Source organism: Amblyomma mixtum, chromosome 9 (genome assembly GCF_055824585.1).
Source record: "Amblyomma mixtum isolate Tamu chromosome 9, ASM5582458v1, whole genome shotgun sequence".
Taxonomy (NCBI): domain Eukaryota; kingdom Metazoa; phylum Arthropoda; class Arachnida; order Ixodida; family Ixodidae; genus Amblyomma; species Amblyomma mixtum.
This window is the reverse complement of record NC_143020.1, coordinates 102,004,974-102,032,133: the sequence shown is the minus strand read 5'-3', so window position 1 is coordinate 102,032,133 and position 27,160 is coordinate 102,004,974. Positions and strand designations below refer to the sequence as shown.

At 45.2% G+C, this 27,160-nt stretch overlaps 1 protein-coding gene across 1 annotated transcript; it reads left to right on the top strand.

Annotated features, from left to right (window-relative positions):
• On the top strand, window positions 1–26,274 carry LOC149330398 (venom metalloproteinase antarease-like TtrivMP_A). Its single transcript, XM_089560938.1, has 14 exons — window positions 1–129; window positions 3,542–3,729; window positions 3,841–3,930; window positions 7,192–7,315; window positions 8,558–8,632; window positions 8,755–8,879; window positions 10,985–11,056; window positions 11,165–11,298; window positions 13,437–13,480; window positions 14,738–14,846; window positions 16,778–16,945; window positions 18,348–18,495; window positions 23,813–23,920; window positions 26,125–26,274. The coding sequence occupies exons 1-14, from the start codon at window positions 69–71 to the stop codon at window positions 26,203–26,205; spliced, it is 1,527 nt and encodes a 508-aa protein (XP_089417064.1). The 5' UTR covers window positions 1–68; the 3' UTR covers window positions 26,206–26,274.
• The last annotated feature ends 886 nt before the right edge of the window (window positions 26,275–27,160 follow it).

The following is a 27,160-nucleotide window of genomic DNA, read 5'->3' as shown; positions in this document are numbered from 1 at the left end:
GCTTTGTTCGACGTATCGATAAAAAGAGCCGTAGTTAGGAGCACTTTGTGGCATTCCCTTTGGTCGCCATGATCGCCCTGACGTTCATACTCGGCGTCTCTGCCCTGCTGGACTCCAGGACCCTTGCAGGTAATTTTCGCCTGAGTTTACCAAAGCCAGATTACTTGGAGATAGGTTCCTGAAGCGGATGTAGCGAAAAATTGCGTTCAACGTTAGCTACTTTTCCAGGCGAGAGTATACCTATCTCTCGAGTAACAGGAATTTTCACGAGCCTTTAGAGGTTAGCTGGTTGGTTGGTTTGGTTGGTTTATTGAGGTTTAACGTCCCAAAGCGACTCAGGCTATGAGGGACGCCGTAGTGAAGGGCTCCGGAAATTTCAACCAACTGGGGTTCTTTAACGTGCGCTGAAATCGCACAGCACACGGGCCTCTAAAATTGCGCCTCCATAGAAATTTGACCGCCGCAGCCGGCATCGAACCCGAGTCTTTCGGGTCAGCAGCCGAGCGCCATAACCACAGAGCCACCGCGGCGGCTTTCTTTAGAGGTTAGTGTTCACATATGTGGACACGTGATGTATGGACGGATCACTTGAAACTGAGCGTTAGGATGTGATAGCTTTATTTATACCTGCAAGCTTCGAATAAGTCTTTTTGCGACCTTTTGCGACCAACATAAGCTAGCAAAGATTTTGCTTTTTAGTGCTGAAAATGGAAGTAGCTGCAGATGGAGAGGAGGTAACGGAGTGTCCCGCAAGCGGCTGTTTAATCTATTCATTATATGAGGTGTTGGCACAGGCGAAGAGTGGGATTACAAAACCATCGTACGTATGTGGCTTCATCTGTCCAGCTGTTCATCGACTAATGCATCTAATATTGCGCGAATGGATATACATTTTTTATCGGCACTTGCTAGCCGATGCAAGCGGTTTCGATTGCCATTTGCGCCGTCAAAGTTCAGGGAGAGAAAAGCCCTAGCGCAAAATCGTGTTTACAAACATAGAGGCCGTTAGCGGATGCCTTAGGGGGCCCAGTACTTGTTACACAAGCAAAGTGTACTTGTTACACACTTATTGAACAATGCGAATGTATTAAAACACCCTTTTACCTGATGGTATCATGCGCAGATACCCATAACATGGGAATTATTGTAGCTAAAACTGACACAAGCTAAGTATTTAGTCACCTTAGAGACATTTACAGGGTCTGTTCTGAAAGTAGTAGGACTGGTTTTTTCCTGGGCGAACGGGAGCACGAGAGGTGGTCTGCGAGTGCAGGATCGTTGAAGGGGGATATTGGGAATGCTGGGGAAAATCGGCAGTCGGCTCTCGGCCGTTAAAGAGAGGAGGTCGCTTGTACTGTGAACCCCTGTCGAAACGTCTCGTCACGCAGAATCGTCGAGCGTTTACTGGATCAGCGATACGCGATCAAATTTTGAGTAAATCTCGATAAGACGGGCAAAGACACTCACAACATGACTAAGGAGGCCTACGGTGACGCTTCCATGGGTAGATCAGGTGTTTTTTTAGTGGCACAAGCTGTTCCGAGAAGGTAAGGAAAAAGTGGAGGAAGACGACCGCTCCAGACGCCCTTCGACCAGCAAGACCAACGAAAATGTGTAGCGAGTGAAACATTTACTTAACAGTGATCGTAGAATGAGTATCAGAATGATTGCTGATGACTTGAGCATTCCTCAAACTCAAGTTTTTGAGATCGTGACAGAAAACTTATCCCTGAGGAAAGCGTGCGCGAAGTTGGTGCCGGGAGTGTTGTCAGAGGAGGAAAAGGCCAACCGGTAGGATCTTCTTCATCATGTGAATGAGGACCCCGATTTTTTGAGCAGCACAAGGCGGCAACGCTGCCTCAGCCCCCCTACAGTCTCGACTTGGCCCCGCCAGACTTTTTTCTATTCCCGACTGTAAAACTCATTGGCAGCAGCGTGTAGATGCGGAAGGGTGCTACCTTGAAAAAGTGTAATCGTTTGTACTATTCACTTGAATAAATTTTGTTTAAAAAAATGAGTCCTACTACTTTCAGAACAGACCATGTATATCAGGTGTAATGCTGTAAGTCGCGTGCACCAAAACACCCTTAGCCGCCGCGGTGGCTCAGTGGTTATGGTGCTCGGCTTTTGACCCGCGGCGGTTGAATTTCTTTTGAGGAGAAATTCTAGAGGCCCTTGTTCTGTGCGATGTCAGCACACGTTAAAGGACCCCAGGTGGTCGAAATTTCCGGAGCCCTCCACTACGGCGTCTCTCATAGCCTTAGTCGCTTTGGGACGTTAAACCCCATAAACCAAACCAAACCAATCAAAACACCCTTAAGGGCGCAGATTGGTTCACAGTGAAGAATAACTTTTCTCGAACACGAGGTTGATAAAATCTGGAAGTCGTTATTTCCATTTCGTAATCGCAGCAGCATAGGAAAGGCAGAAGATTTTCGGCAAATATCTGAAAAACGATTGGCTCCTTTGAGTTGCTCTGTCAATTTCGTTAGCTGCGAAGCTGATACTCTTCAGAAATGATACATGAACATCAAAATTTAACTACGCAAAAATGATGTTTACGCAAGTTTCGTAACTGCCAACTCAAGTGCTACGGCTGTGATTGAAAGACAAAAGCAGTGGATTATCCAAAAGGTGCGCTATTTAAAATAGATTTTTGGTCTAGAACATCTATTTTAAGTATGAATTTGTTATGCTGCTTGTTTATCTTAGAGGTATTTTAGTATGTATAACGGACAGGGGGCGCCAAAAGTTCCTAGCACACAGCATCCACTGTTGAGTCTTGCAGTGTTGTACTTACGCCATCCCGAAACCTCAAATCTTCTGCGGGGGTAAGAGAGGTGTCACTATCAGCTTTAGCAACCTTGCTAGCTTCATAAAAGTCTTTACACTTCATACGGTTCTTCATAATAGTCTTTTGATTAACTATTTTTGATTATCATGGGTTCTTCCTCATCTCCCTCTCCCCATGAAATGCCCAGATGGGCTCTCAGTGGTATTTTGAAATAAATTGTCAGAATATAATGTTGAAAAGCGGGAATATAGACTGGGAACTTTTGTCGCGTCCTGTATGTTTCTGCTGCAGAGTGATTCAAGGTAATTTCTTTTTTTTTTCGTAATGAAGTCTTGTCTAGTTTATAGTCTAATGCGATTTAAATATTATTAGCGCCACTTTGGGCAAACACGACCAGAAAATTATTTGTGATGTTCGGTCACTACTCTTCAATAAAAACGACGACGCAATACATTGGAATCAACCGGCTAACAGAGCACATGGCTTTCATTTATTGATCATTTTCTCAAAAGGAAACCCGGTTAGAGCACTTTAATCTTTGTAGGTTATCTCTAAAGTGATCACCATAAAATAGTGTCACACTATATATCCGCGCTGATAATTTCCTCTAAAAGAAGGTCTGGCCTTTTAAGTCGCTTATTTTGTTGCGTCGTTCGGCATATATAACGCCGTGCATTTTCTCTCTTTTTTTTCTATGCGCAATAAAGATGGGTTCTCATTCTGTCTGTGTGCTGTTTCATTATGCAGCGCCCGCAACTAAGGTTCTGAGCGAGCGGATAGTGTACCCACTGCACCTCGAAAGCAGGGCAGACACGGGGGAGAGGGTGGTTCGCATCACCGATGATCTTGTACTAAACTTGGAGAAGACCTCGCTGTTCGGAGACGAGGTCACCGTGATTGGCTTTGACGATGACAACAAGGAAGTGGCCATGAGCGTGAGTAACATCATCATCATCATCATCATCATCATCAACGCTAACGAGGCGAAGGAGATTCTGAGGTGACAGAACGCGTGCTTCTTGTGTTTCTTCTCTGCGATCGAACAGATGCCAGGAGTGGACGCAGAGAAGGATCTGTATCACGACTCGAAGCGACTGGCTGCCGTTCATCTCACGCACGACGATGGCTTCCAAGTGGTATGAAACCCCTTTCCTCTTTAACAACAACTAACTAGACATATGATTCGTCACTAACTTCCAGGGAACAACTCACAAGCACATACAAGTATATAATTACAAGATTCAGTCAGAAAATAACCTTAATAATTTTCAGACCGAAAACTGGCTTGAATCGGGAGCAGTTGGGGATAAGAGTTAATGAATAATACCTAAGTAATCCGCGATTCGCGGTTGATATTGCGTTACTGAGTCACTCTGGAGATGAGCTGCAAAGCATGATCCATGAGTTAGTATGAAACCGCTTTCCTCTTTAACAACAACCCAGTTACAAGACATATGATCCGTCACTAACCTACAGGGAACAACTCACAAGCACATATGTACAGAGGGCAAAACGCTTCTCTAGAACACGTTCTGGTCGTGTTTAGGGATAAGCTCGCGATATCTAACAATAACATTTGGTTCAATATGGTCTGGATGTAAGCATTTGCAGTTAAGCTCATAGGATTTCAGCGTCATTTTTTGCCTTCCTGGTCATAGCGGCTTCGGGAGGTGCGGAACAGACATTTCAGTCGTTCTAGGCATGTGTTTTGCCCTCTGTACATATGTACAAGATGCAGTAAAAAAATAGCCTTAATAATTTTCTTTTCGATAACAAATGCACAGTTAGAGCGAAAATTGGCCTGAATTGGGAACAGTTGGGGATAAGAGTTAATGGACAATACCTAAGTAATCTGCGATCACTGATGACATTGCCTTGCTGAGTCACTCAGGAGATGAGCTGCAAAGCATGATCATGAAGTTAGACAGGCAGAGCAGAACTGTGGGCCTAAAAATTAGCATGCAGAAAACCAATGTTCAACAGTCTAGCAAGGGAACTCGCAATTTCCAGGGAGTGGCTGGAAGTAGTAAGGGAATATGTGTACTTAGGGTAGGTAGTGACCGCTGATCCGGATCATGGTAGAGGCCTTTGCCCTGCAGTGGGCGCAGTCAGGCTGATGATGAATATGACTTAGTGCTTTCAACGGGGAAGTACCACCGCATCACCGATGCCTTGCGTCTGGAAGAAAAATGTAGTTTAGGTAGACCCTTCAGCCTTGCAAACACAACTTCTTGAACCTCATTGTTTGTGCTGAGCATACTGCCACCGAGCCCCTCCCTACATGTCCAACATTCTCGGAAAAAAATTTTGAACATTAGAACATTGTAAGGTACTGTTATCGAAATATTCAAGGTAATGGTCTATTCTTACGATGCGTAGCTAACTCTTTCTTTTAAAATTGTTCCATCGCTCGTATCGAGCAGTTAAGACTGCCATAGAAAGCCAATGGGGGAACTTTTATGGCGATAGGGAAACAATTATCAGCAAAAAAATTCAAGCCGACTGACGGAAGATCTTCAGACATATTGATTGTTATCGTGACATCTTGCAATATATGAAAAACATTGCGTACAAAATTTTTTTCCCGTTGAAGAATGCTTTTGTGCCGAGTATGAGAGAGGTGGTGATATCTTGGCGCTAGGCCTAGTGATTCTGCGGGGTTCGGAATACACGACAGGAGAACAGCTGTAATCGTATTCAGTGTTTCATGAGCTGTTTGTGGCAGCTCTTTACCTTGCCGCAACAGCCCACTATAACTCATCAAGCCGTGGCGTTTTCACTTGGTTGCAGATTTCAGGTGGTCCTCGAGCAGGTTACAGTATCAGTCACTGTATACAATGAGCCCAAGGAGAATGTAATGCTCAGTTTTCGACCCCTGAGTGTTCAAGAACAGCGCCAGTATCAGTTTGTCAGGCGACGGCGTAGTTCGAAATTACGATTCCGGTGACGATGAATCAGATCGCTTCTTGCTTTCTTGTTTAGCCTCTGGCTGGAAGTCATAACCCAGAATTGGTCCCTTGGGACGATATGCTGTAGAGAGCCATTTCCCGGAGCTTTGAATTCGCCGTAACAGTGTCTAACACGCCCCCATATGAAGTTCGTTGAGATGGGAGTAAATTATTGTTGTATCAACCTAGCCGAACCTTGGCCTTAGTGCAATGAAAAATCTTAGGTCCATGATCCACCTTATCGATAGATGACCGCCGGTTGCGTTGGCTCATCGCTTCCACAACATCAAGAGCTTTCGGCGTAGTCAAAGTTGAGGCGTCCGGTTGTTGTGATAGCCACTACCGAAGCACTCCATTTAAAGTTTTTATGTTACTTCTAAAGATGCTGCAGAGACGCATGGGTAGTCAGTCCATTGCTATGCCTTCATTCTTCGGTGAATACAAGCCGTTTTTTTCAGGCTCACGCTTCCAAGGAGGCGACCATTTTTTATGTGCTGTAGCGAGGACATCCTTTCCTTCATGCTAATGAACCACGCCGCACTACACAAGCTAGAGGTCAGAAATAATATGTCCAAAGTAAGGCGCTGTTCGACGTTACTGCGATTTTTATCTCTATCCTAAGATTACTTTTGTACTTACCTATTGATCGATAACAGATACATATATGCATCTATAATATTCAAGTGGATATGAATATATTCGCATATTGAAGTGGGTACCCACACAAAGATAGATATACATATAGACAATAGATAGGCACAAGGAAGAGCGGACAATAGACAGGCACAGTCATACAGATACAGGAATAAAAAATATATAGATAGCTAGATAGAGAGAGATAAAGCAATATACAGATTGCTAGACAGAGAAAGATAAATAGCTAGATAGATAGATGGATGAATAGATATGGGTGGGTAGATAGATAGAAAGATAGATATGGATAGATGGATAGATATACATGGATAGATAGATATGGATGGTTAGATAGATAGATACGGATGGATAGATGGATAGATATGTATAGATATAGATAGATGATAGATATATGATAGATAGACGATAGATAGATGATAGATAGATTACCAACCAGCACATAGGCTTAATAAGCCGGCTCCCCTTCAGGTTGCAACGGCTACTGGTGTCAGATAAGTGATTAAGGAAAATAAAAACTGCTTTCAAAAACACTTCTGTCCATTTTCTACTCCAGCTAAATTATTCTCCGTGGAGCGACGGTTGCGCCGACTAATGGTCGACGTTGCGTAGTTCAATTTGTTAAAACAGTGGAAGGACATTGGTACTCATACCAAATATGATAAGTTAAATACGACAGAGTATTTTTTCGTGGGTGCCTCGTGCTCATGGCTATAATCGCCTCTAGTTCTGCGAAAATGAAACTTCTTTTTGTGTGGTAAAAACTGTTTTCTTTCGCCTTTTGGACTCACTCAACAGGAGGGGGTACTAGGACCTCGTTTCAGGATACGACCTCTGCCAGCCGCCGAACGTTCCTCTGAAGGTCACGTGGCACACTTGCTCTTCGAGATCGAGGAGAAACGGGAGAACGATCCGTTCCACAGTAAGTCACGTCGCTAACTCGTGTCCCCAGTGTTCGTTGTGTTTTAACCGTTTCAGACGGCTGTCGCTGCCACAAATAAAAAAAAAATACTGTCCAGACATAGGATGCTTTAATTTGCGTGACCTAGAATACAGCCCCCAAAAAAAGACTGGTATTGTGAATGTTCATTATACTGAATATTCGCTGCATGTCGAATGTCGAACATGCACAGAATGTTGAACTGCCTCCAATGATCAGAGAAAAAAAGAACCAGGGTGAAAAGGAACGCACATTCCAGAAGACGGTGGCACAATTAATTACGACGCTGGGACATGACTGAATTTCAGGAAAAAAAAAATCGTCCTCGAAACAAGCGGAATACGGAGCAATGGTTCTGGCCCATATGTCCTTCTCCTCTGGGTAAACTACCACTCCTTTCATGGCGGACAAGTTGTTTACCCAGAGTAAGCGAAAATGAGCCACCAGAACCATTGCTGCGTATTCCACTTGTTTCGGCTCTTCGTAGTGGCAGGCTATGAATATTTCTGATAACTTCGATCTAAACACGCAAATACTCCGCTAAAACGTTATATGAACAAAAAGGAACCACGAAATGCCATCCGAAGCGCCAATTTATAGCATGAATATGCCAGCGGTGTAGCCGAAAAGAACCTTTTACAAGGCGCATTTAGCGATGCAACACACGAGCCAGGTAAATATTTGGCCAGGTGTACGCCGGCGTATCGCTGTTACTGAAATGGGGGTGGCGAACTACCCGCGAATCGTCTTTACATGCGAGATCGAGTTGCTTTCAAGTGAGAGGCCGCATATAAGCGGCTGTTGATTTGCCAGCACGAGCGGCAACTGCAGTGCCAAATATTTTTCAGAGAGAGCTAGCATCACTAGCAGCCCAGGTAAATGGCCCAATATTGGAATTGCATTAGCAAATGACGATGCTGCAAAGTAGCCGAGTGAAACCACCGATTTCCAATATTGCAATAGATTGAAAATACGAAAGCAAACGACGGTGCTACAAAAAAGCAGGCCGAAACCATACATTTCCAATATTGGAAATACATTGGTAAATGATGGTATTGCAAAGAATCAGAGTGAAATCATTCATTTCCAATACTGGGCCGAATACATGTGCTGCTAGGAATAGACAGCGCGCATTACAACATGCAATGAAAGACTTTGCGTTTCATCAAAACTATGTGCTACTCTGCTTACGATGATTAACAGCACATAAACGGTTCCTTCCAGGAATTCGACGCAATGATTTACGAGGCAGAGACCTCAATACAAATGAAAGCACTTTCGAAGAAAAATCTCTCATACGTAAGTTGCCATCGTAAGATCAATGTGGGGGCGAATTGCATGCGCAGAACATTCTTTTTCTTACTACACGGCCAGCTTGAAGCTACCGTGGTCTAATCATTTTTATTTTACTTACTTTTCAGCCGAAGAGAGACAGATTTCAGCGATTTATCCCGAGCTCACCGTCTTTACAGATTCAGTTTTCAGCGGACAATTTAATTACAATTACTCGAAGATACTGCGCTACGTGACAGTTCTTGTAACATGCGTAAGTATCGTGAACAATCGCAAGATACTTTCCAGAAGCATGAAGGACCACACCAGGTGTTTCAGGGAAGACTAAGTAATTCTGAAAAACAGGTTTTCCGAGGTAAAAATATGGCTTTTTCAGCACAGTGTTACCAGTGCTGGCGTACATTATGAAATACACGATACGTCACTCCTCGCATTAGAACTAATTACGGTATGCAGATAACCTCGTGCGCTGTTTCGGTCTTAAATAATAAACTCCCTTTTTTTTACACCTTGTCTCAGGATTTCAAAACTGCTCGTTTATTTAAAAGTGTTACTAAACTTTACCTTCTTTCAACTTTTTGTATTTAACGCGGTTTTCTTATTCCCTAATTGCTCGATACGTTATGTTTAAGGCCTTGTCCGCTGTGTAGTGTTTCATGTAATGCTTGCCTCATGCTTCAGTGGATGCATTCATTTCCTATTTTGTGTTGATATTTCTTTTTAAACATTGCCCCACAGTGCTTCTGCTGTAAACCTATATCTGTACTTATGTTTCTTTTTTTTTGCTTGGGGCCCGGGGCCCCGTCAGGCAGAATTTATCTGCCTTTAGCTCCGGGCTCCAGGATTCAATTCCAATTGGTGAATGGTTTTAAGTAGTAAGCAGGTTAACAGATTTCTAATAATTTTCTTTTAACTATTAGTCTTAGGCGCCTTTTAGCAATTAGAGATTTGAAGACGGTCGTTAGTAATAGCCATATCAGTTTTTAGAATTTAGAAAACGCGATTACCCTTGGCGCTGTGGCTCGACAAATCTTGCCTTTTTTCACTAGCTACATGCACTGGAAAGGTTGCTTTGCCTGTATGCTTTTCGAAAGCGCGTGTATTTTGGCACGAGGTAGCCAAATATTGTTGGTTCACAGCGCCGAGAATAATCGCGTTTTCGAAATTCTAAAAACTGATATGTCTGTCACTAACGACCGGATACAAATCTCTAATTGCAACCAGTTGCTTAGTTGTGATAGTTAAGTTAATTTTCACAAACTAGTTAAGGAGCTTACTAATTAAGGCAACATTGGTAATAATATGCCGCAAAAGCCACATTTTGACAACAAAAAGCGCCTATTTTTAAAATGTACCTAAAATCTTCTCTGTAACACCTGGTATGCTTTGCCAAACATCTAGTTCTTTCATTTCATTTCTGGAGGTTGTAAACGAATAAAGGACAGGCGGTAAGAAATCGCTGAGTTTGAAAATGGTCGGCGTGAAAGGAAAAAAAAATTATGCCCGTTCCCCCTCCCTAATGATATCCACGATCACCCAAATGACATTGACGATTGAGGCTCTTGTACATTTGGCCTCAGTTTAAAGACTATCGCAGGAAACCAAAAACAAATCCCAGATCCCTCTCTTGTAAGCCTATGTGAGCTCTTTCGAGTAGGGAATCTTCTCTCTTCCCTCCGGCAAGCCACCGCCCGCACCCTCTTGTTTAGTGCGACTTGGCGCTCAAACGCTGCACAGGTAAAAAGTGACTGATGTCTGTCAAAGACGAAATTGAAAAAAATTTGCTGCGGTTTAGCTTTCGTTGAACCCGGTAGAATAGCGAGAGGTACATACCCCTGGCTACGCTGATGTTTCGCTTGAAACTAAGACACACGGTTTACGTAATGGCTTGAACTTTATTAGTTATAACAGTGAGGACGCTGCGGTGGTCAGTAAAGTAGTGAGACTTGCGCACAATTGACGAGGCTGGAGTCGTCTGCTCCGCCGTCGGCGCAGCGGCGAGGCGCAGCTGCGTGCTCTGACGTCACTCCGCGCATGCGCACACCTGGCGGTGCGTGGTGCCGCAGGTCAGCGCGCAGCCATGCTGACCTCGCAAAGCGGCTGGCGTAGTGTAGCTCTCGCTACAATAATCACGAAGCCGCCAGACCTAGGGCGGCGGAGCGACCGGCTATCGATAACAGCGGCCCGGTTATCACGCATTTATCGCGGAGAGAATTGAATTGAAAACTCATCCCGCCAGACGAATTAAACTGGTGACCTAGTTACCGAAAAGGACGAGTTGCAACCATTTACCACTAATACTTACTTCCTTGTTTTGGGCTATGACTGAACACTAAACGCCAGTCTTCATATGCACAGGTGAACCTCAGGTTTACATCAGTCAGAGATCCGCACGTGTGGGCGAGACCAGTCTACATCGTCGCCCTGAATGTGAGTTAAAGCTTTTTTTTTGCTGATTGGTGCGGCATCCGACGTGGACTAACTTTGCACTAGCAGAAAGAGCATCTCATTTCTAGTAACGCTCGCATTTTTCCACAGGAACAAAACGAGATATATATGGCCTTGTCTGGATCGAGACATGTCTACGACGCTACAACCTTGGACAACATGCCTAAAATGCTGAAAGGCTATTACTACTTCGAAGCCACGGACATATCGGTCACAGTCACTGCGTAAGGCGCTCTTCTACGTAAATAGCAGCCTTCCTAGGGGGCGAAAATTAGCCTATGATTAGGCTTATCAATAATGCAATTTTTGAGCGCAGCTGCTATGGTACATACGTTTACTCGACCCCGCATACGGAACACATGTGCCGAACGGAGGCGGCAGCGGACACAGCGTTGGGACGAACGACAAGCGTGCTTACAGAGCGTGCAACACTGGCGCCATCTCTTGCGAGTGACGCAAGCTACTCGGTCGCCGCCGCGCAACCTGCCTTCACGCTACCACAGCACATCCTAGTTCACTATGCACAGTACCTTCCTCCGCCAGCTTCCTCCTTGCGCTCTCTACGCTATCGCTATGTTTCGTCCTACTTTGCATTCCGCGTTCGGTTACGCATCGGCAAGCCGCTCAACCCGAGAAGGGGCGTCTAATTCCCCTGTCACACGGGCAAGTTTAGTGACACTTTCACGAAGTGCACTTCCCTTGAACGAATGACACTTTCGGTGCACGCTGTCACGGGGCACAAAGGAGCGTCATTTGGAAATGATGGCAGTGGCGATGGATGCTTGCAGCACCTTTGAGAAATTAATTTGTAACCCGTAAATCATTAAAAAATAGAATTTAGCGCAAACTTAACTACTCAAAGTGCTAACTATTCAAAAGGCATCACGATCTGAGACAAGTAATACCTCTTCTACACGGGCTTTCGAATGGAATGCCTTCTAACCAAGTATCATTCGACTCGACTGCCGCCTTGTGCTGGTAGAGGAATTCTTTAACAGCGTTCGGATGAGATGCATTCCAGTCAACGGACCTCCGCGAAGACAATCGAGATATTGGGACGCCTCCGAAACTCGAACACAGCCCGCACTACCCGCACTGACCAACAACCGTCGCCAGCGCTTCGGCCCGCCCACAGCAACGCCTGACAGTTTCAGTTCTGTGGATGTTGATTTTCACGTGTGTTGCTCGCTTTTTTTTCTGCTTCTTTTTTAGCAAATGTTTTGTTTACACGCTGAATGAGTACTTGAAGATCTTAGTACGCCACTGAATATTTACCTCATTAGCGCGAAATTTTCCCATCAATGCACCGATGAGGGCGACTGCACTCCAGTGCTTTTGTTTACATAGCAGTGTTGTACACTGCGGTTCTCACTGTACACTGCAGTTCTCACTGTACTCACTGTTCTCACTGTACACTGTACACTGCAGTTCTCGTTTGCATGACATGAAACGCAAAATGCGCATTAGTTATATTAAATGATAAGCTTTTTTACCTGTTTTATCCTTACTTGTCTGCACAGCGCGACTACTCTGTATCGGGTTTCGTTCGCATCGACTGCTCGAATATCTGATTTCTAATTAGCACACTCATAATTACTCATGTACTCATCAGTATATGTATCTTAAAGACTCCATTAAGTTAAAGACCACAACGCATTCGGTAGATCCATCTTTATTCAGCTTCAACCAAAGAGCCTGTGGGTAGCCTGCCAGTCTAGCAATTCGAAGGTCCTGGGTTCGATTTCTAACCAAACTAAAATGGCCCCAATTTTATTTTCAGCTCATTTTTATTGATTCCTTGCGTTTATGCGGATTTTCTGCGACAGAGGCAACTCAAAACTGTCGTGTTAACGTCTGTCGCACGACGAGGAACTGCGGGTAGCCAGTTTTAACACTGGCCCATGTCTTTCACCGTGCACTGGCTTAATGACTCATGCGTGAGGCCATAGGCTTCAGTCTAACAATCCGAAGGTTCTGGGTTCGATTTCTATCCAAACTCAAATTGTCCCAATTTTCTTTTCAGCTCAGTTTTATTGATTCTAAGCTAAGCTAACCTAACCTAACCTAATTAAACACTGGCCTAAAGACTCATACGTGAGGCCGTAGGTGTCGTAGGACAAATAATGTGCGAACCACCGCGGCGAAGGCTAAATATTAAGTCACTGAGGAGAGGCAGCAACTGCACGCACAGTAAGCTAGTGGCAACTCAAAAACGCTCGTTTTGGTGTTTGCTTAATTCCGCTGCAGTGTGCTGGTCTTGCGCCAGGATGGGTGCAGCTAACGGTTTAGAAGCGGCAGAACGCACTGAACTTCTAACAGTTGATCTTTCCGCGGCTGTAGACGATGTTTCTTTCCTTTTCAGACGAGACATCATCAGTACCTACAATGGTGACAGTTCAACTGCAGGTAAGATACCTGGAACACACGAAGTGCGAAGTATGTCTCCTTAGGGGCATCTTCGCGGTTTTTCGAGGTTACCATTTTTCTAATGAAATTTATACTGCAGGTTTTTCTGTCATTCCTGATTACTTCCACCATATTTAGTAGCCATGCGACATCTCGCCTGCAAGAGATTTTAAACTTTGCTATCCATAACGACGAACCCAGCAGAGTCTCTTAGCTAACTGCTTAGGCTGTGCTGTGAAGAAAGCCTGTACTTCGCTCCATCGATCTTGAATAAGCACGTCGAGCGTGATGTCACAGATTCGCACAGCATGAAAGGGCCGGCCACACGTAGCGACTGCATTGAGACCGGGCCCCTATTCTGTCGTTACATGTTTACCTCGTTAATATTTCAGTTAAAGCAAGCCGTTTGAAACCACGAAGCCATTGGTTTTGGCTTTCTCAAGAGTTGCTTTCCGAAGAGCATTCTATGAGGAGCAGTCAGTCAAGCATATCGTTGTAAATTCGTTATAATCCGTAGTGCCAACGTAGTGTTCTAACCATCACACGTGCTAGAAGTTCGTTCTTTTCTGTTTTTGAGGAGCAGTCAGTCAAGAATATCGTTGTAACTTCGTCATAATCCGTAGTGCCAAAGTAGTGTTCTAAGGATCATACGCGCTAGAAGTTCGTTCTTTTCTGTTTTTGAGGAGCAGTCAGTCGAGCATATCGTTGTAAATTCGTCGTAATGCGTAGTGCCAAAGTAGTGTTCTAAGCATCACACTTGCTAGAAGTTCGTTCTTTTCTGTTTTTGAGGAGCAGTCAGTAAAGCATATCGTTGTAAATTCGTCATAATCCGTAGTGCCAAAGTAGTGTTCTAAGCATCACACGTGCTAGAAGTTCGTTCTTTTCTGTTTTTGAGGAGCAGTCAGTCAAGCATATCGTTGTAAATTCGTCATAATCCGTAATGCCAAAGTAGTGTTCTAAGCATCATACGTGCTAAAAGTTCGTTCTTTTCTTTTGACAAAATTGAACCTCACAGGAAATCTTTTACTTCGCCTTCTCTGTTGGAAACAACTAATATAAACCCTATTAAATTTACTTGTTGCATACAAGCACCAAAGAAGCAGACGTTACAAGAAAGACCTTTACCTTTTTGGGATCCACATGAGCACCCATGTAGTGCACATATAGGACTCAAATAGGGTTCAGGTTTGCATGTGGAATCCCTATATTAAGTGCATCATGTTCTATTCGCTTACATCTGCCTGGACGATCTAATAGGGTACGCTTACGCTGGAACGGCCTGCTTGGATCTGAAGGTGGCCATCACTGAGGAGACTCCGTACACCTATGACGGCATCGGACTCTTTGCTCATGAACTCGCTCACGTGTAAGTCGTGTGTATTGTGTGGCATGCCACCTTACCGATTGCTTGGCTAACAGACGGTTTTAACTTAGTGCTGTTCGCTGCCAAAAGGCGCCAACTGCGTAAGCGCCGCCTAACCATGGGAAGTTGCGCATGCGCGGTTAGAATTGGTGACTCATGAAAGCGACACATGCAAGCGCTTACGTGCTACTAATAAGGAAGTAATTACTCATTGACATCCACCCGAGCGCAGCCATACGGCTACAAAGGAAAGCTATACATCTTTCTCACAAACTTCGTAGTTAAAGAAAAATTCGTGCTGGTTCGGGGATCGAACCCGGGACCACCGCTTCCCCAGGAGCAGTCGCTCTACCATTTGAGCTAACCGGGACGGCAAGCTTATGGTAGGGCGAGGGCGAATTGATCAATAACTCGAAGTGGGAGCTGTGTTGGCCAAATGTTTTTTTTTAGGGGAATCCCCCAAGGTGGAGTAGATTTGTAATAAGGGAGTAATTACTCATTAACGTCCACCCGAGCACAGCCATACGGCTACAAAGGAAGGCTGACTAACCACGCAGTAATTGTGATCGCGGACAAACCTTGTAATTGACTCCGCTGTGGTCGTTGCGATTTCTGCGGTCGTGAATTGCTTCTTGTGGATTGTAAGCGCAAACAAATCAGGGTATAGTCCGCCAAGCTGTAGTCTGCTGGCTATAGCTGGTGGCAGGCACAACTAATGGGCCCAATATTGAGAACGTATTGGCGAAGACCGGCCCTACTATGAACCAGAGTGAAACCATCCATTTGCAGTATTGGCACAGTATCGGAAACGCATTGGCAAAGGACCAGACTAAGACAATCCGTTTACAATACTGACCCAATATTGGAAGCTATGAACAGACAGAAGGATATATCTATAGGAAAGAAATGGAGCATATAAGGAGTCTATAGACAGTCTACAGACAATTTTAAAAGAATAGGTGCACATAATGATGTGAGGCGTAAGATTCAGCGCTCGTGTTTGCGTCTAACCTTTCTCTCCGTGCTCGGTTTTGCGACGTTTTAATAACGAGAGTCTTCACACTGTCGCGTACACTCGCCACGGTGTTTTTTCTAGTATTTAAAGGGTAACTGTACATTGAGACATTGAGATAGTGTTCCTAGAGAAAGCTTATTAAACGTCGCCCGTCGCCACTGCACGAACCTGCTAGTTATGGCGGCATGTGTACCTCGCTTTTCCTAAACTTTCTGGCAGATGTAAACTTTGTTTTCGGTAAAAATGATATCATTTTGTCATCAGGTGCTGCGAACCCACCAGTCTAGTCCTTCAGGGTCCCTCTAACAAAAGTCCTTATGTCAAGCTGAGAGGAATTTCTTTTTGGAGCGAAAGCTCTACTCTCCGAGCTGCAACGTTCAAGGTCACGGACGTTGCCGTTCAACCTTGAGCCAGGCTTCACACGCGTGACTTCACACCACGTGACCAGGCACGGCTGGAGCCGAGCTTAGCCGAGCTGCGGCGCCGCCGCGCCGCTGTGCCGCGAACCTCCGCCGTATGACGTAACAATGACGTCACACCATTCTTCGCTATCAGTACCGTCGGCCTTGCTTTCACTAGTCTACTATGTTCAGCCATGTCGATCCACGGCCAATTTTTTTTTGCATTGTCTACCCTGGTCAGTATTTCCCAAAATGTGCTAAGTGCCAGCAGGCATCAGCCAGCCTAGATCACGTGATCTGAGCCGATCCAGAGGACCCTCTTTCTGCAAACTTAATGCAGCTCCGAACCTCAGAGCGGTGGGGGGCCGTGCTGCTCAGCTCCAGCCGGGCTCTCAAGGTCATCGAGGACGAAGAGCCCGCAACCACTAAGCACAGACACGGGGCTTCACAGGCTGGGGAAATAAAGCCTATCCTCCTTCATGCTAATGGCTGAAGCTAGGCGCATCGCCTGTTTGCAGGCTTGGAGCCCAACACGATGGTGATCCGCCCATCAGCAATATCCAGGGCCACCCGGGCGCCTACTCGTGCTCCTGGAACGATGGCTACCTCATGAGCTACATCGACAAGGACGAGAACCACTACCGCTTCTCTTACTGCACGCAACTGCAGATCCGATACACTGCCCGGTAAGTGAACACACGGCCGTCCTTGGGTTGTTGTCTGTTCCGCATGCCAGTGCGAGCGTAAACCATTCTGAGTAGGGCTGAGCGGTCATGCCGCCCAGTCATCCAGCCGAGTGTTGGACTCATCCAGTGGCGTAGCAAGAAATATTTTAAGTGGGTTTTATACGCAGCCGGTGAAAAGAAGAAAGAGAGCCTGCAACCAAACAGTCTCTTAGTAATTTGCACTTTGCGGCAATTTACTCTGCTACATCCGCACTTTTAGTTGAGCGCATGCAAACGGAGACGCAACGGTAACTACAGCATAGTTGCGCCATCTGGTTTTTTGAACAGGTACCATTTTTATCAACAAACCAACAGTTTTTTTTTGTTTTTACATTTCTATATATCGATGCGATGCGTAAATAGTATAGGCGAAATTAGGGTTGGAGGATAGGAGGGATGCAGCGCTCAAAAAATTTCGGGGGGGGGGGGGGGGGGTTCTGATACGGAACCCCCCCGGCTACGTCCCTGCACTACTTAGTACCCTTTGGCTTACCTACTGGCACCGCATACACACTGGCATACATATTTTGTGCAAAATGACTTCTGTAGAAACATTAGGGTTCGAGAGAGAGAGAGAGAGAGAGAGAAAGAATCAGTTCATTCACGAGCTACTAAGACCTCCGAGACCAATTGCATGGAGACTCAGAGAGCGCTGGTCGTCCAGAGGGTCCGGCTCCAGCAACTGAGTATTTGAGCTTGTTAAAAAATGTAATCTTCGTTTTTCATTACTGTTGCGTCCTCACATGCTTGTCATACACCAGGGCAGGTCTAACGTAACGAACCCCTTCTCAATGTGTTCCAATAATTCATTCTCGTCACCCTCCGTCATGGGCTCAAATGATGACACTTCACCTCAATCGCTGTGGTCGGCCAACGGCAGGTGTGGACGATAGCAGCAGAATAGGAATCAGTATGTTACAGTCATCACAGGTGGGTTGCTTCTACCACGTTTGTATAGCAACAGGGCACTAGGGAAAGTCTCATCGCCATACGCACCTTCATAATACAAGGCATACCCTGCGTCTATGTTTTTGCAGGCTAGTTGGTGCCTAAGCATTCTGGGTTTTTTGCGCAAAAGACACGACACAAAAGAAACGAGGTAGACAGGACAGGCGCTTGTCCTGTCTACCTTGTTTCTTTTGTGTCGTGTCTTTTGCGCAAGAAACCCAGAATACGCTGCGTCAGCCATTAAAATTTAAAAAAAATTTTAACGACCAGAGGCTATATCATTCTACGCGTAATAAACGCGTTTTACAATTTTTTTTTGACGAAAGATGAGCTTATTATGCGATCGAGTAAAGACTGGTCAACTGCCAGGAGACATATACAGGAGATTGTTTATACTCTGTGCTTCTTCTCGCAGCTACAAAGGAAGGCAATGTCTCCTCGAGATAAACCTGAAAAAAGAGGAGGTGTTCATGACATACAAGCTGCCCTCAGAAATGACCACACTGGAGCTCTTCTGCAGGTATGTGAGGCGGCAAACGAAGGGAGAGCTCAGATATAATCCCGTAAGTATTATTATTATTTATTAAATTTCTTTTTAACCTTCCTGCCTTTCCTTATTCCTCTTCCTCCTCCTATTAATAACGAAAGGAAAACAAACGCATTGAAAAAAAAATTGGCTGGGTTAAGCCTGGATATCTCGAAGCGAAAAGCTGCGGGGATGCTTATGGTTTAGCTTATGGTTATGCTTTATGATTTAGCCTATGGATATGCTTACGGTTTAGCTTATGGTTATGCTTTATGATTTATGAGTAGTAGTAGCAAGATGATCAGCCGTAAACATTGCGATTGCCTTTGCTGCGTCGTTTAGCGAGACGTTCTTCTCATTGTTCGGGTGCCTCGGTCGCTCGTTGAGCTTTCAGCCTTTCATTTTTTCGCTCCTTTTCAACCAACTCCCATGCTAGCACTTCTGTATCGGTAGTATGACTCTCTTCTCCTTCCATGTAGAATGCGCACGCCTATTCTCTGGCAAGCGGTTATATAGCCGGCCTCCGCGATAAACACGCGCTTGCGGCGAACGTCAAACGATGACGGAAAGCGCGCGGCAGCGTGCGCCTGTTCTATGGGCAAGTGCACCTTATATGCCCCCCCCCCCCCCCCTTTTTCAAATGCGCACCGCGCACGGCTGCGGCGAAAGGTAAAACGGTGGATAGGAGGAGAAACGGCGGCGCACATGCGCAGTAGCCTGCGCCGTGCGTGACGTCACTCGTGCTCCGGCATACGCCGGCTCACGCGAAGCGCGGTGTTGACTAGCGTAGTGAAGCTTTTCGCTTCAAAACCACGCACATTTATGGACTATAACAAGTGGCACCGATGGCATATCTGAAATTGGCTTGCTCCGCTTGCTTATGACACTGTAATAAAAAAAATTGGCAGTGGCTTAGCTCTGCTACGCCAGGATATACATAGCAGGAGGTGAGGGCGAGGTGTCCACATCTCGGTGGACACCTGTACCAGAGGGAAGGCGCATAACTGCCCTCTTGGAATAGTGGACACTTCAACCATGCTTTAAGCTAAGTGGCGGTAGTGACAGGGGTGCGCTGCATGCGTCGGCATTGACATCGTTGTGCCATAAACGCGGCGCTGAAGCCGTAGGGCATCGGCGTTCGTTGTGTACATTGGCGTTGGTGTGGTCAACGTTTTACACTCCGATCATTGTAAAAAAAGGAAGGCGAGCGCCCGTGGCGAGTGACGCCAGCTGTGCGCCATGTGACGTCACTGCTCCTCGCGCATGCGCAGCACGGCTCTCTAGGAGCCACGCGAAACTGCTCATTGGATTGGATTGGATTTGGGGCTTATCCCTTTGTAACGGGCGGACATTACACGAACGTCCTAGCCAACAACCTCGGCCAGTGTAGCTCACCTGCAAAAGACGCTAGTTTGTCTAAAAACACAGCTGTTAAAAACGCAACGCCACTTTTGAGAATTCCGCTTTGTTCAAGGATTCAAATCTATACAGGCTATAGGTAAAGCATGCAGAGCGTTTTTGCGCCGGCTTTTAAAATACTGACATTATCAATGATGAAATTTTAGGCTTCTCCTCACAGCACCAAAGAAGTGCGGAGAAGCTTCGTGTGACGTTACGGAAGGTACGATTTCGAATTTCTGCAGCCGTCAGCCATAGCCTGCCGTGCCTTGTCTGATGCGGCCAAATAACGTTCAGCGGCCTTTGCCTTCGGTGGATTTATTTTTTTTTCTCCCTTAAAGCAAGCGTTTATGTGTTGGACATGTACCGTCGTTGGCGTCATGATATGCCCTCCACTTGTCTCTGCAGTGCGGAGAAGCTTCAACGCCGTAGCGAATTTACTTGACGATTACGTAACCATTTCAAACGCGAGCCCTAAAGGATTTCGCATGCTTTGCCAGCAAGATTCATACATTCGAACCCTTTAAGCCCGTCGGTTTCTAAACATACGCAGTGGTCCTTTAAAAGGTAAAGATACGAATTACAAGCGTCAACACCCTGGTCGCTTTTGGAAGCAAACTGCGGTGCGTCGAGACAGTTTTATTCGCACGGATCTACGAGACCAGGTAACATCGCCATTCACTTCAAGTCGGTGATCACGGAGCCCTTCTCAGTCTTGACGTCATGACTTTGGATCGATGGCGGGAAAGCCTTTACATAAGATTTTCGCCAAAAGAAGCCTTAGAATCGATGTTTACTGAGAAAAAAAAATTGGACGGAGTTGTCAGTGTCACTTTGAAACCAAGTTCAAACACCGGCCTTCCTTGAGGGCGTTCGAAATTTTAATCCACCACTAGTTGTTGACTTCTGACTACAGCAACTATGCTCAGAAATCGTTTTTACTTGCGAACGTCTTTAAAAATTTAATCACTCTCTAGGCGATTTCTTCTGACACAAGAAACTTGCTAGATATTGGTGGAGAGGAGTATTAAAGGGTAGCGGCAGATTTTTTTTTACAATCCGACGAGCTTAAATGCCAGACTTTGAAGTAAAGCGTTTTAGGGCTAGCATTGGAAATGGTGACTTATTCGCCGATTGAAACCACGACGGTTTCAGGCTTCTCCGCAGTGCATGCGCCTAGTTGGGAGCGCATGTTGACGTCATCTATGGCGCCAGTACATTTTCACGGCGGAATTACTTGATGTCAAGGAAGAAAAAAGTTACGTCACAGAAGGCTAAGTCCGCAGAACGTTCTTTGGTAGCATCCAACGACGTGTGGCAGGGTCGATGGATTGATTGTAAAGCATTTTATTCGCCGGAAAGAGCTTTCTGCTAAGAGGTCGCGTTAAGTTGGCCGAAGGCAAAGGAAATTTTAAACATCCCCGTCCCTGACGTCACCTGCAAGCTTCACCGCACTATTACGGCTTTGCAAGAACCGCACGATTCCGACGTTGCAAGAAGCACGAGTTTTATTCGGTGGTTTTCAGTGCTAGCGCAAGAAAATCTTTGCATACTTTACCTGCGGCCTGATAGATTTGAATCCTTGAATATCGCCGAGGACTAATAGCGGTCAGTGGCCTTTTAATGCTCGATTGCTATTCGCTCTTCCCTTCGCTCTATTGTGCTGCAACTGAATAACGTAACTTGATCTAGTGGAGTTTTTTTAATGAGAAAGCATTTCTTGCCTAATGGATGGCGTGAACACGAGATGTGTACACTAGATAACGACGATAAGAACGATGCGAAGCAACGACAACCAAGTAATTAACAGGTAATAATTATTTAAATAAACATTAACAGAGAATTAATAATTAATAAAAATAGCTGCAGCAGTTAGTGACAGTAATAACAGTGACAGTAATAGGTGGTGGTAGTAATAACTAGTGATAGTGACGTCATTAACCAGTCACGTGATGAGACCAAATAGTCACGTGATAGAAGCATGTCTAAAGAAGTTGTCGATGAGTTGATGACGTCACAAAAGACAAAAACATGTCTACACCAAAGTTTCGGCGCTCCCTGTCAACTCGTTCTTGGATGCCGACACGTGCGGCTAAATGCTTTCGTATTTCCGCACTTAAAGGGACAGTCAAGAGAGCTCTATTAATATTTTTAAAGCAAAATCCGATAGTTCGCATTTCATGGCTTTGTTGACACTTGGCCAGCAGCGAAAGATGCATTTATTTCTAAGAAATTTGGATTCGAAGTTGAAAAAGTCTTTCCCGCCGCTCTGATTCAAACTTGGGACTCTCTTATGACGACACAGGCCTAAGTGACGTGAAACATGACGTGAACATGACGTAACGCAGACTGATTTCTGGCGGCCAGCAGTGCGGCCTAGCAGCAGCCGAAAAGAAAGCTGCCATCGGCCGCACGTTGAAGGCATCTATCGGCTATTGCGGCCGTCGCTACCGTCGCTTCGTTTACGTTTGCACAGGCGTTTTGCCAGCGTTACGATGGATCCCGTTCTCGAAGTCGTGAACGAAGTACTCACAAATAGACACCTTTAGCATACCGTGTACCTTGTTACCGTTAGCGGAATACCGGGAGCCCGCCTACCGCCGGTGAGCAGGCGCTGATTGGTTCCGATGCTGCAGGCGCGCGCGTAGCTGCCGGGTACGTTTCGCCATCTGGCGACGACAATGAGATTTGCGCATGCATTGGCTGCGCCTCAGTGATTCGTGACTTCTCGTGTCCTAGTGTTGCTAGAACCATTGGTAAGGTGGAAAGTTGGGCGAGTTGAATCTTATTCATGATGAAGTTAGCACCAAAAACGAGGACCAAAGTAGGAGAGAAGACACAACACGAGCGCTTTTTCGCAACTAAAACTTTAATGGAAGAACACATGACATATATACCCATCTCGTGAAGTAAATCAAAAGAAACATACATGATAACGTCACGATAAACCTTAGAGGGCGATACATCTGAAGAGTGCTGAGGGTGCAAAAGGTGCATAAAAGGTGCAAAAACAGGAAACTTCATGGTCACAATCACGAAGAGCAAACCAAAATACCCAAAAACCCCAAAAATGGGGGAAGGAAATGATATTAATTCCACGTGTGATCCAGGTATGCCAGCTCCTTTGCTGTTAAAGAAATGGACGGTGCGCTTATGCATGAATTTCCCTGTCGCGAAATATAAAAAGCCTTGGTAATTTCGCGCTGGAGGCGTTCTTTATGATGTGACAGAATTTTAGCCTGCGCATAAAGTGGATTGCATTTTTTCTTGCACACTGACCCACATTCCGGCACACAATGCGGCTTACACCCTTTACATCTTTGGCAATGGTCAACCAAATGCGAGGACTTCGACCCAGAGAGCGATTTCTCGTGTTCTTTTAGCCGCACGTTTACACAACGCCCTGTCTGACCTATGTAGGTCTTGCCACAGGAAACGGGCAGTTCATACACCACACCTGTGTTTTGCACCTTTTCCTGTTTTTGCACCTTTTATGCACCTTTTGCACCCTCAGCACTCTTCAGATGTATCGCCCTCTAAGGTTTATCTTGACGTTATCATGTATGTTTCTTTTGATTTACTTCACAAGATGGGTATATATGTCATGTGTTCTTCCATTAAAGTTTCAGTTGCGAAAAAGCGCTCGTGTTGTGTCTTCTCTCCTACTTTGATCCTCGTTTTTGGCGCTAACTTCATCATGGATAGAACCATTGGTTCTAGCAACGCTGTTTTGTCCTATGACGTCATCACGCTTGTACTTGCGAGTTTGGCTTGTGGCGGCGATACCTGTACTTTGGTTCTTACTCTTTTCTACGTTACAGGAGCTTTGTTGTCAGTATGAGTGGCGTTTTTGTAATTAGGAGCTGGTATTCTGTCGATGCAAGCCAACTTCAATTTCTCCTCAGTGTCCCTTTAATAGATGCACCCCTTGATTTTTTCCTTTCCAACAATACCAGGACCGTGGGCAGGAGAAATGCAAGGTGTATTGCAACGAGCTGCACAGCACAATGATGTGGATTTTCAGTCGACCAGACGGATTCACCTGCAGCAAGGGCCATGATAGAGTGAGTGTCGCTTTCGATGCTAACTATCGCTCTGACAATACACTGCATAATTAGTTTTAAACTTGTCGTGGCGTCGCAGAAGTGTTCGACGGTAGAAAAGATTAGCTGCTTCTTTATGCAAGACAAACGGTCGACGCAGCCTATTCTACCGTCCACCTTTTTCACAAATTGAAGCAAAACGCACCTCGAGTAGTTAAGAGTAGTTAATATTGCCATACAAAACTAACAGAGAACGTTCTTGGCGATAGACAAAAACGTCAATTGCAAAAACTGCAAATCTGTTGAAGGAATAACTACTGATTGTTGATTGCTGTAGTGCAATATTACGATACATGCAGAAATTGCGTTCATAAACTATTGTTGAAAAATGCGCTCGCTGTGAATTCCTGGGTGCGATTATCTCAGCATGTTTAATTTTTTCTCTAAGAATTTTGTATTCGCCGTTAAAGTTTCGGCACGCGCTCGATACTACTTGAAAAACTCACATTTTTGTCACTTTATCGTGTACACAACCATTTAAAGTACTGCATATAATATGTGGGTAGTTCGTACATTTCACATTTGTTGCCATTAACTGAAATTTAGAAACAAGTTTTACGCATTCATATGTTTTCTTATTTTACCGTACCCCCGTCACTGCTTTTTGCGCAACTTGATATTCTCCTTGTTGTTAAAAAAATATAGAAAGCAGACGTTATGTTTTCAAGCATTGCCCCGTGGGAAAGCCTTGACAGTAGATTTAAACGCTCGAATGCTTCCTCCGTCTTCAATTGGCGATTGAGATCATACCTTCTATCTACTGTTTATTAAAAATTCTTCGGGGATTTTCTTTTCCAGCTCTTAGTTTTCTCCTGTGCAGAGCATTCTTTAATTTCCCTGTGCTCGACCACTGGAATTTTTGTCTGCTATCGCGCAGCATATTGCAGTAAATTTAATGTTTTATTTCACATGAGAGGTCTCCTCGCAACTGTTGCTTTGTGACGTTCTGCTAAATAATATCCGTATAAACGCCAGCACTGGTTTATTTACTTATTGAGATTTAGGTTCTTATTGATCACAACCCGATTTACTTTGGCTGGTCTCAATAGAATACCACTTGTCACTTGGTTGGTTGGCCTCAAATAAAATGGCACATACTAGCTGTTCGCTGACGCGTTGTGATTTAAGCGCTGGTTTTAAGGACTTATTGTTATGCCACATTTTGTGTTAAACTGTAGCGAATGTAAGAAGATAAATTTAAAGAAAACTACCAGGAGCTACTGTAGTTTTCTCGTGCTTAACAAGAACGTTGCACCTCCGAATACATCTCACATTATCAGGAATTCCGGGCAACGCCCGACCAGCGCCGCTAAGCTTAGTCTCGGAAGGAACCAGCAGTTTAAGATTGGTAGCGAGGTGCTGGAAGTTGTAAGGGAATTCGTCTACTTAGGCAGGTAATGACTGCAGATCCGGATCACGAGATGTAGCGAAATACCGTGAAGATTAAGAACCGGATTAAGTGCATTTGGCAGGTTCTGTCAGATCATGAACGGAAGTTTACCAATATCCCTCAAGTGAAAAGTATATAACAGCAGTATCTTACCGGTACTCGCCTATGGGGCAGAAACGTGGAGGCTAACGAAGAGGGTGCAGCCTAAGTTAGGGACAACGCAGCGAGCTATGGAATAAAAATGATAGGTGTAAATTAAGAGACAGGAAGAGGGAAGAATGGGGGAGGGAACAAACGCGGGTTAATGAAGGGTTAATGACAAAAAGGAAGAAATGTACTTGGGCAGCGCGTGCAGCGCGAAGGCAAGATAACTGCTGGTCCTTAAGGGTAACGGAGTGGATTCCAAGAGAAGGCAAGCGTAGCAGGGGGCGGCAGAAAGCTAGGTGGGTGGATGAGATTAACAAGTTTTCAGGGATAGGGTGGCCGCAGCTGGCAAAGGACAGGGTTAATTGGAGAGACATGGGAGAGGTCTTTGTCCCACAGGGGACGTAGTTAGGCTGGTGGCGATGATGACGTTCTGGAAGCACTCAGCCATTCTCCTTCTGACGTCATGAATTACCTTAACGAAGATTTTCGAATGTTCAACAGGAGGTGCCACGGAGTGGCATCCAAAGGAACTAGAAATGTTTGTCGTGATTTTCTGGTTGGTAATGCAGCGCGAAATAAAACGTCGGTATTTTCATAGCGACTGCTCATTATTCATCTTTTATTTCAGGTTTGCTACTTAGGCAGATGCACCGAGCGGCCCAACGTGAAGCAGATACACGACGATGTAGAGCGGTATCTGCGTGGTTGAATCTTTCAACGACTGCGTTATACTTCAACAGAAAATAAAAGCACGAAAAGCCTTTCGCTTATTGATTCACTAAGCGGCTTTTTTTTTTCTTGGGTGAAAGCACGTCATAGCCACTTTCCGAAAAATACCTGCCTGCGTATGTTAAATGCGTCATAATGCAGGCCGTGGAAAAGGACTCCTCAAGCGCAGTTTGAGTGTGCTTTTCGGGTCTTTGTTTTCCTGTCAGGCTCATCTACAAATTCCAGCAATCCGCTAATGAAAGACTTCAGAGCGGATATAGAAGAGGCTTCGTAATGGCGCCTGTGTGCCTCCGAGACAATAAAGTCGAGTATCCGATCTTGGAGCCTTCGTTGGCGTCTAACACCATGGTTGGGCCACTCTGCTGCACTTCTCGACGCCATTCGCGGATTGATTCGTTAGAGCTGGGCTGCTCTATAGTACTTATCTATATAGTGCCCCTCAAGAGATAAGCATACATTACTTCTTGATTGAAGGACAGCGCAGAAAAAGACTAGACACGTGAAGGTCTACAAGATTCCTGTGTCATGCGATACGATGTACATCGGACAAACCGGCCGTTGCATCAAAAGGCGCCTGACTGAACACCGTAGAGATAGAAAGAATGGCACAGGCACTCACCTCACATGTCATGTGCGAAAACACCGGAAAACTGATAAAACTTGTGAAGCCCTCCTGGACCAAACACCAGTAATCTTTACTAATCGGGATAAGGAGACTCTGGAGATTGCTGAAGCATACCACATTGCCAAGACAGACCACTGTATCAGTGAGCCATCCCTTGCGCTGACGGAGAAAGAAATTTCTTTTCTAGAGTGTCACAGCTAATCTTTGATCTGCTTTTGTTCCCTAGTTTCTTTGTCTCCGTTTTTCTTACCCCGCATTTATTCCCAGCGGTTGGAATAAATGTATTTGTTGTTGGTAAGCGCTCGTCGTG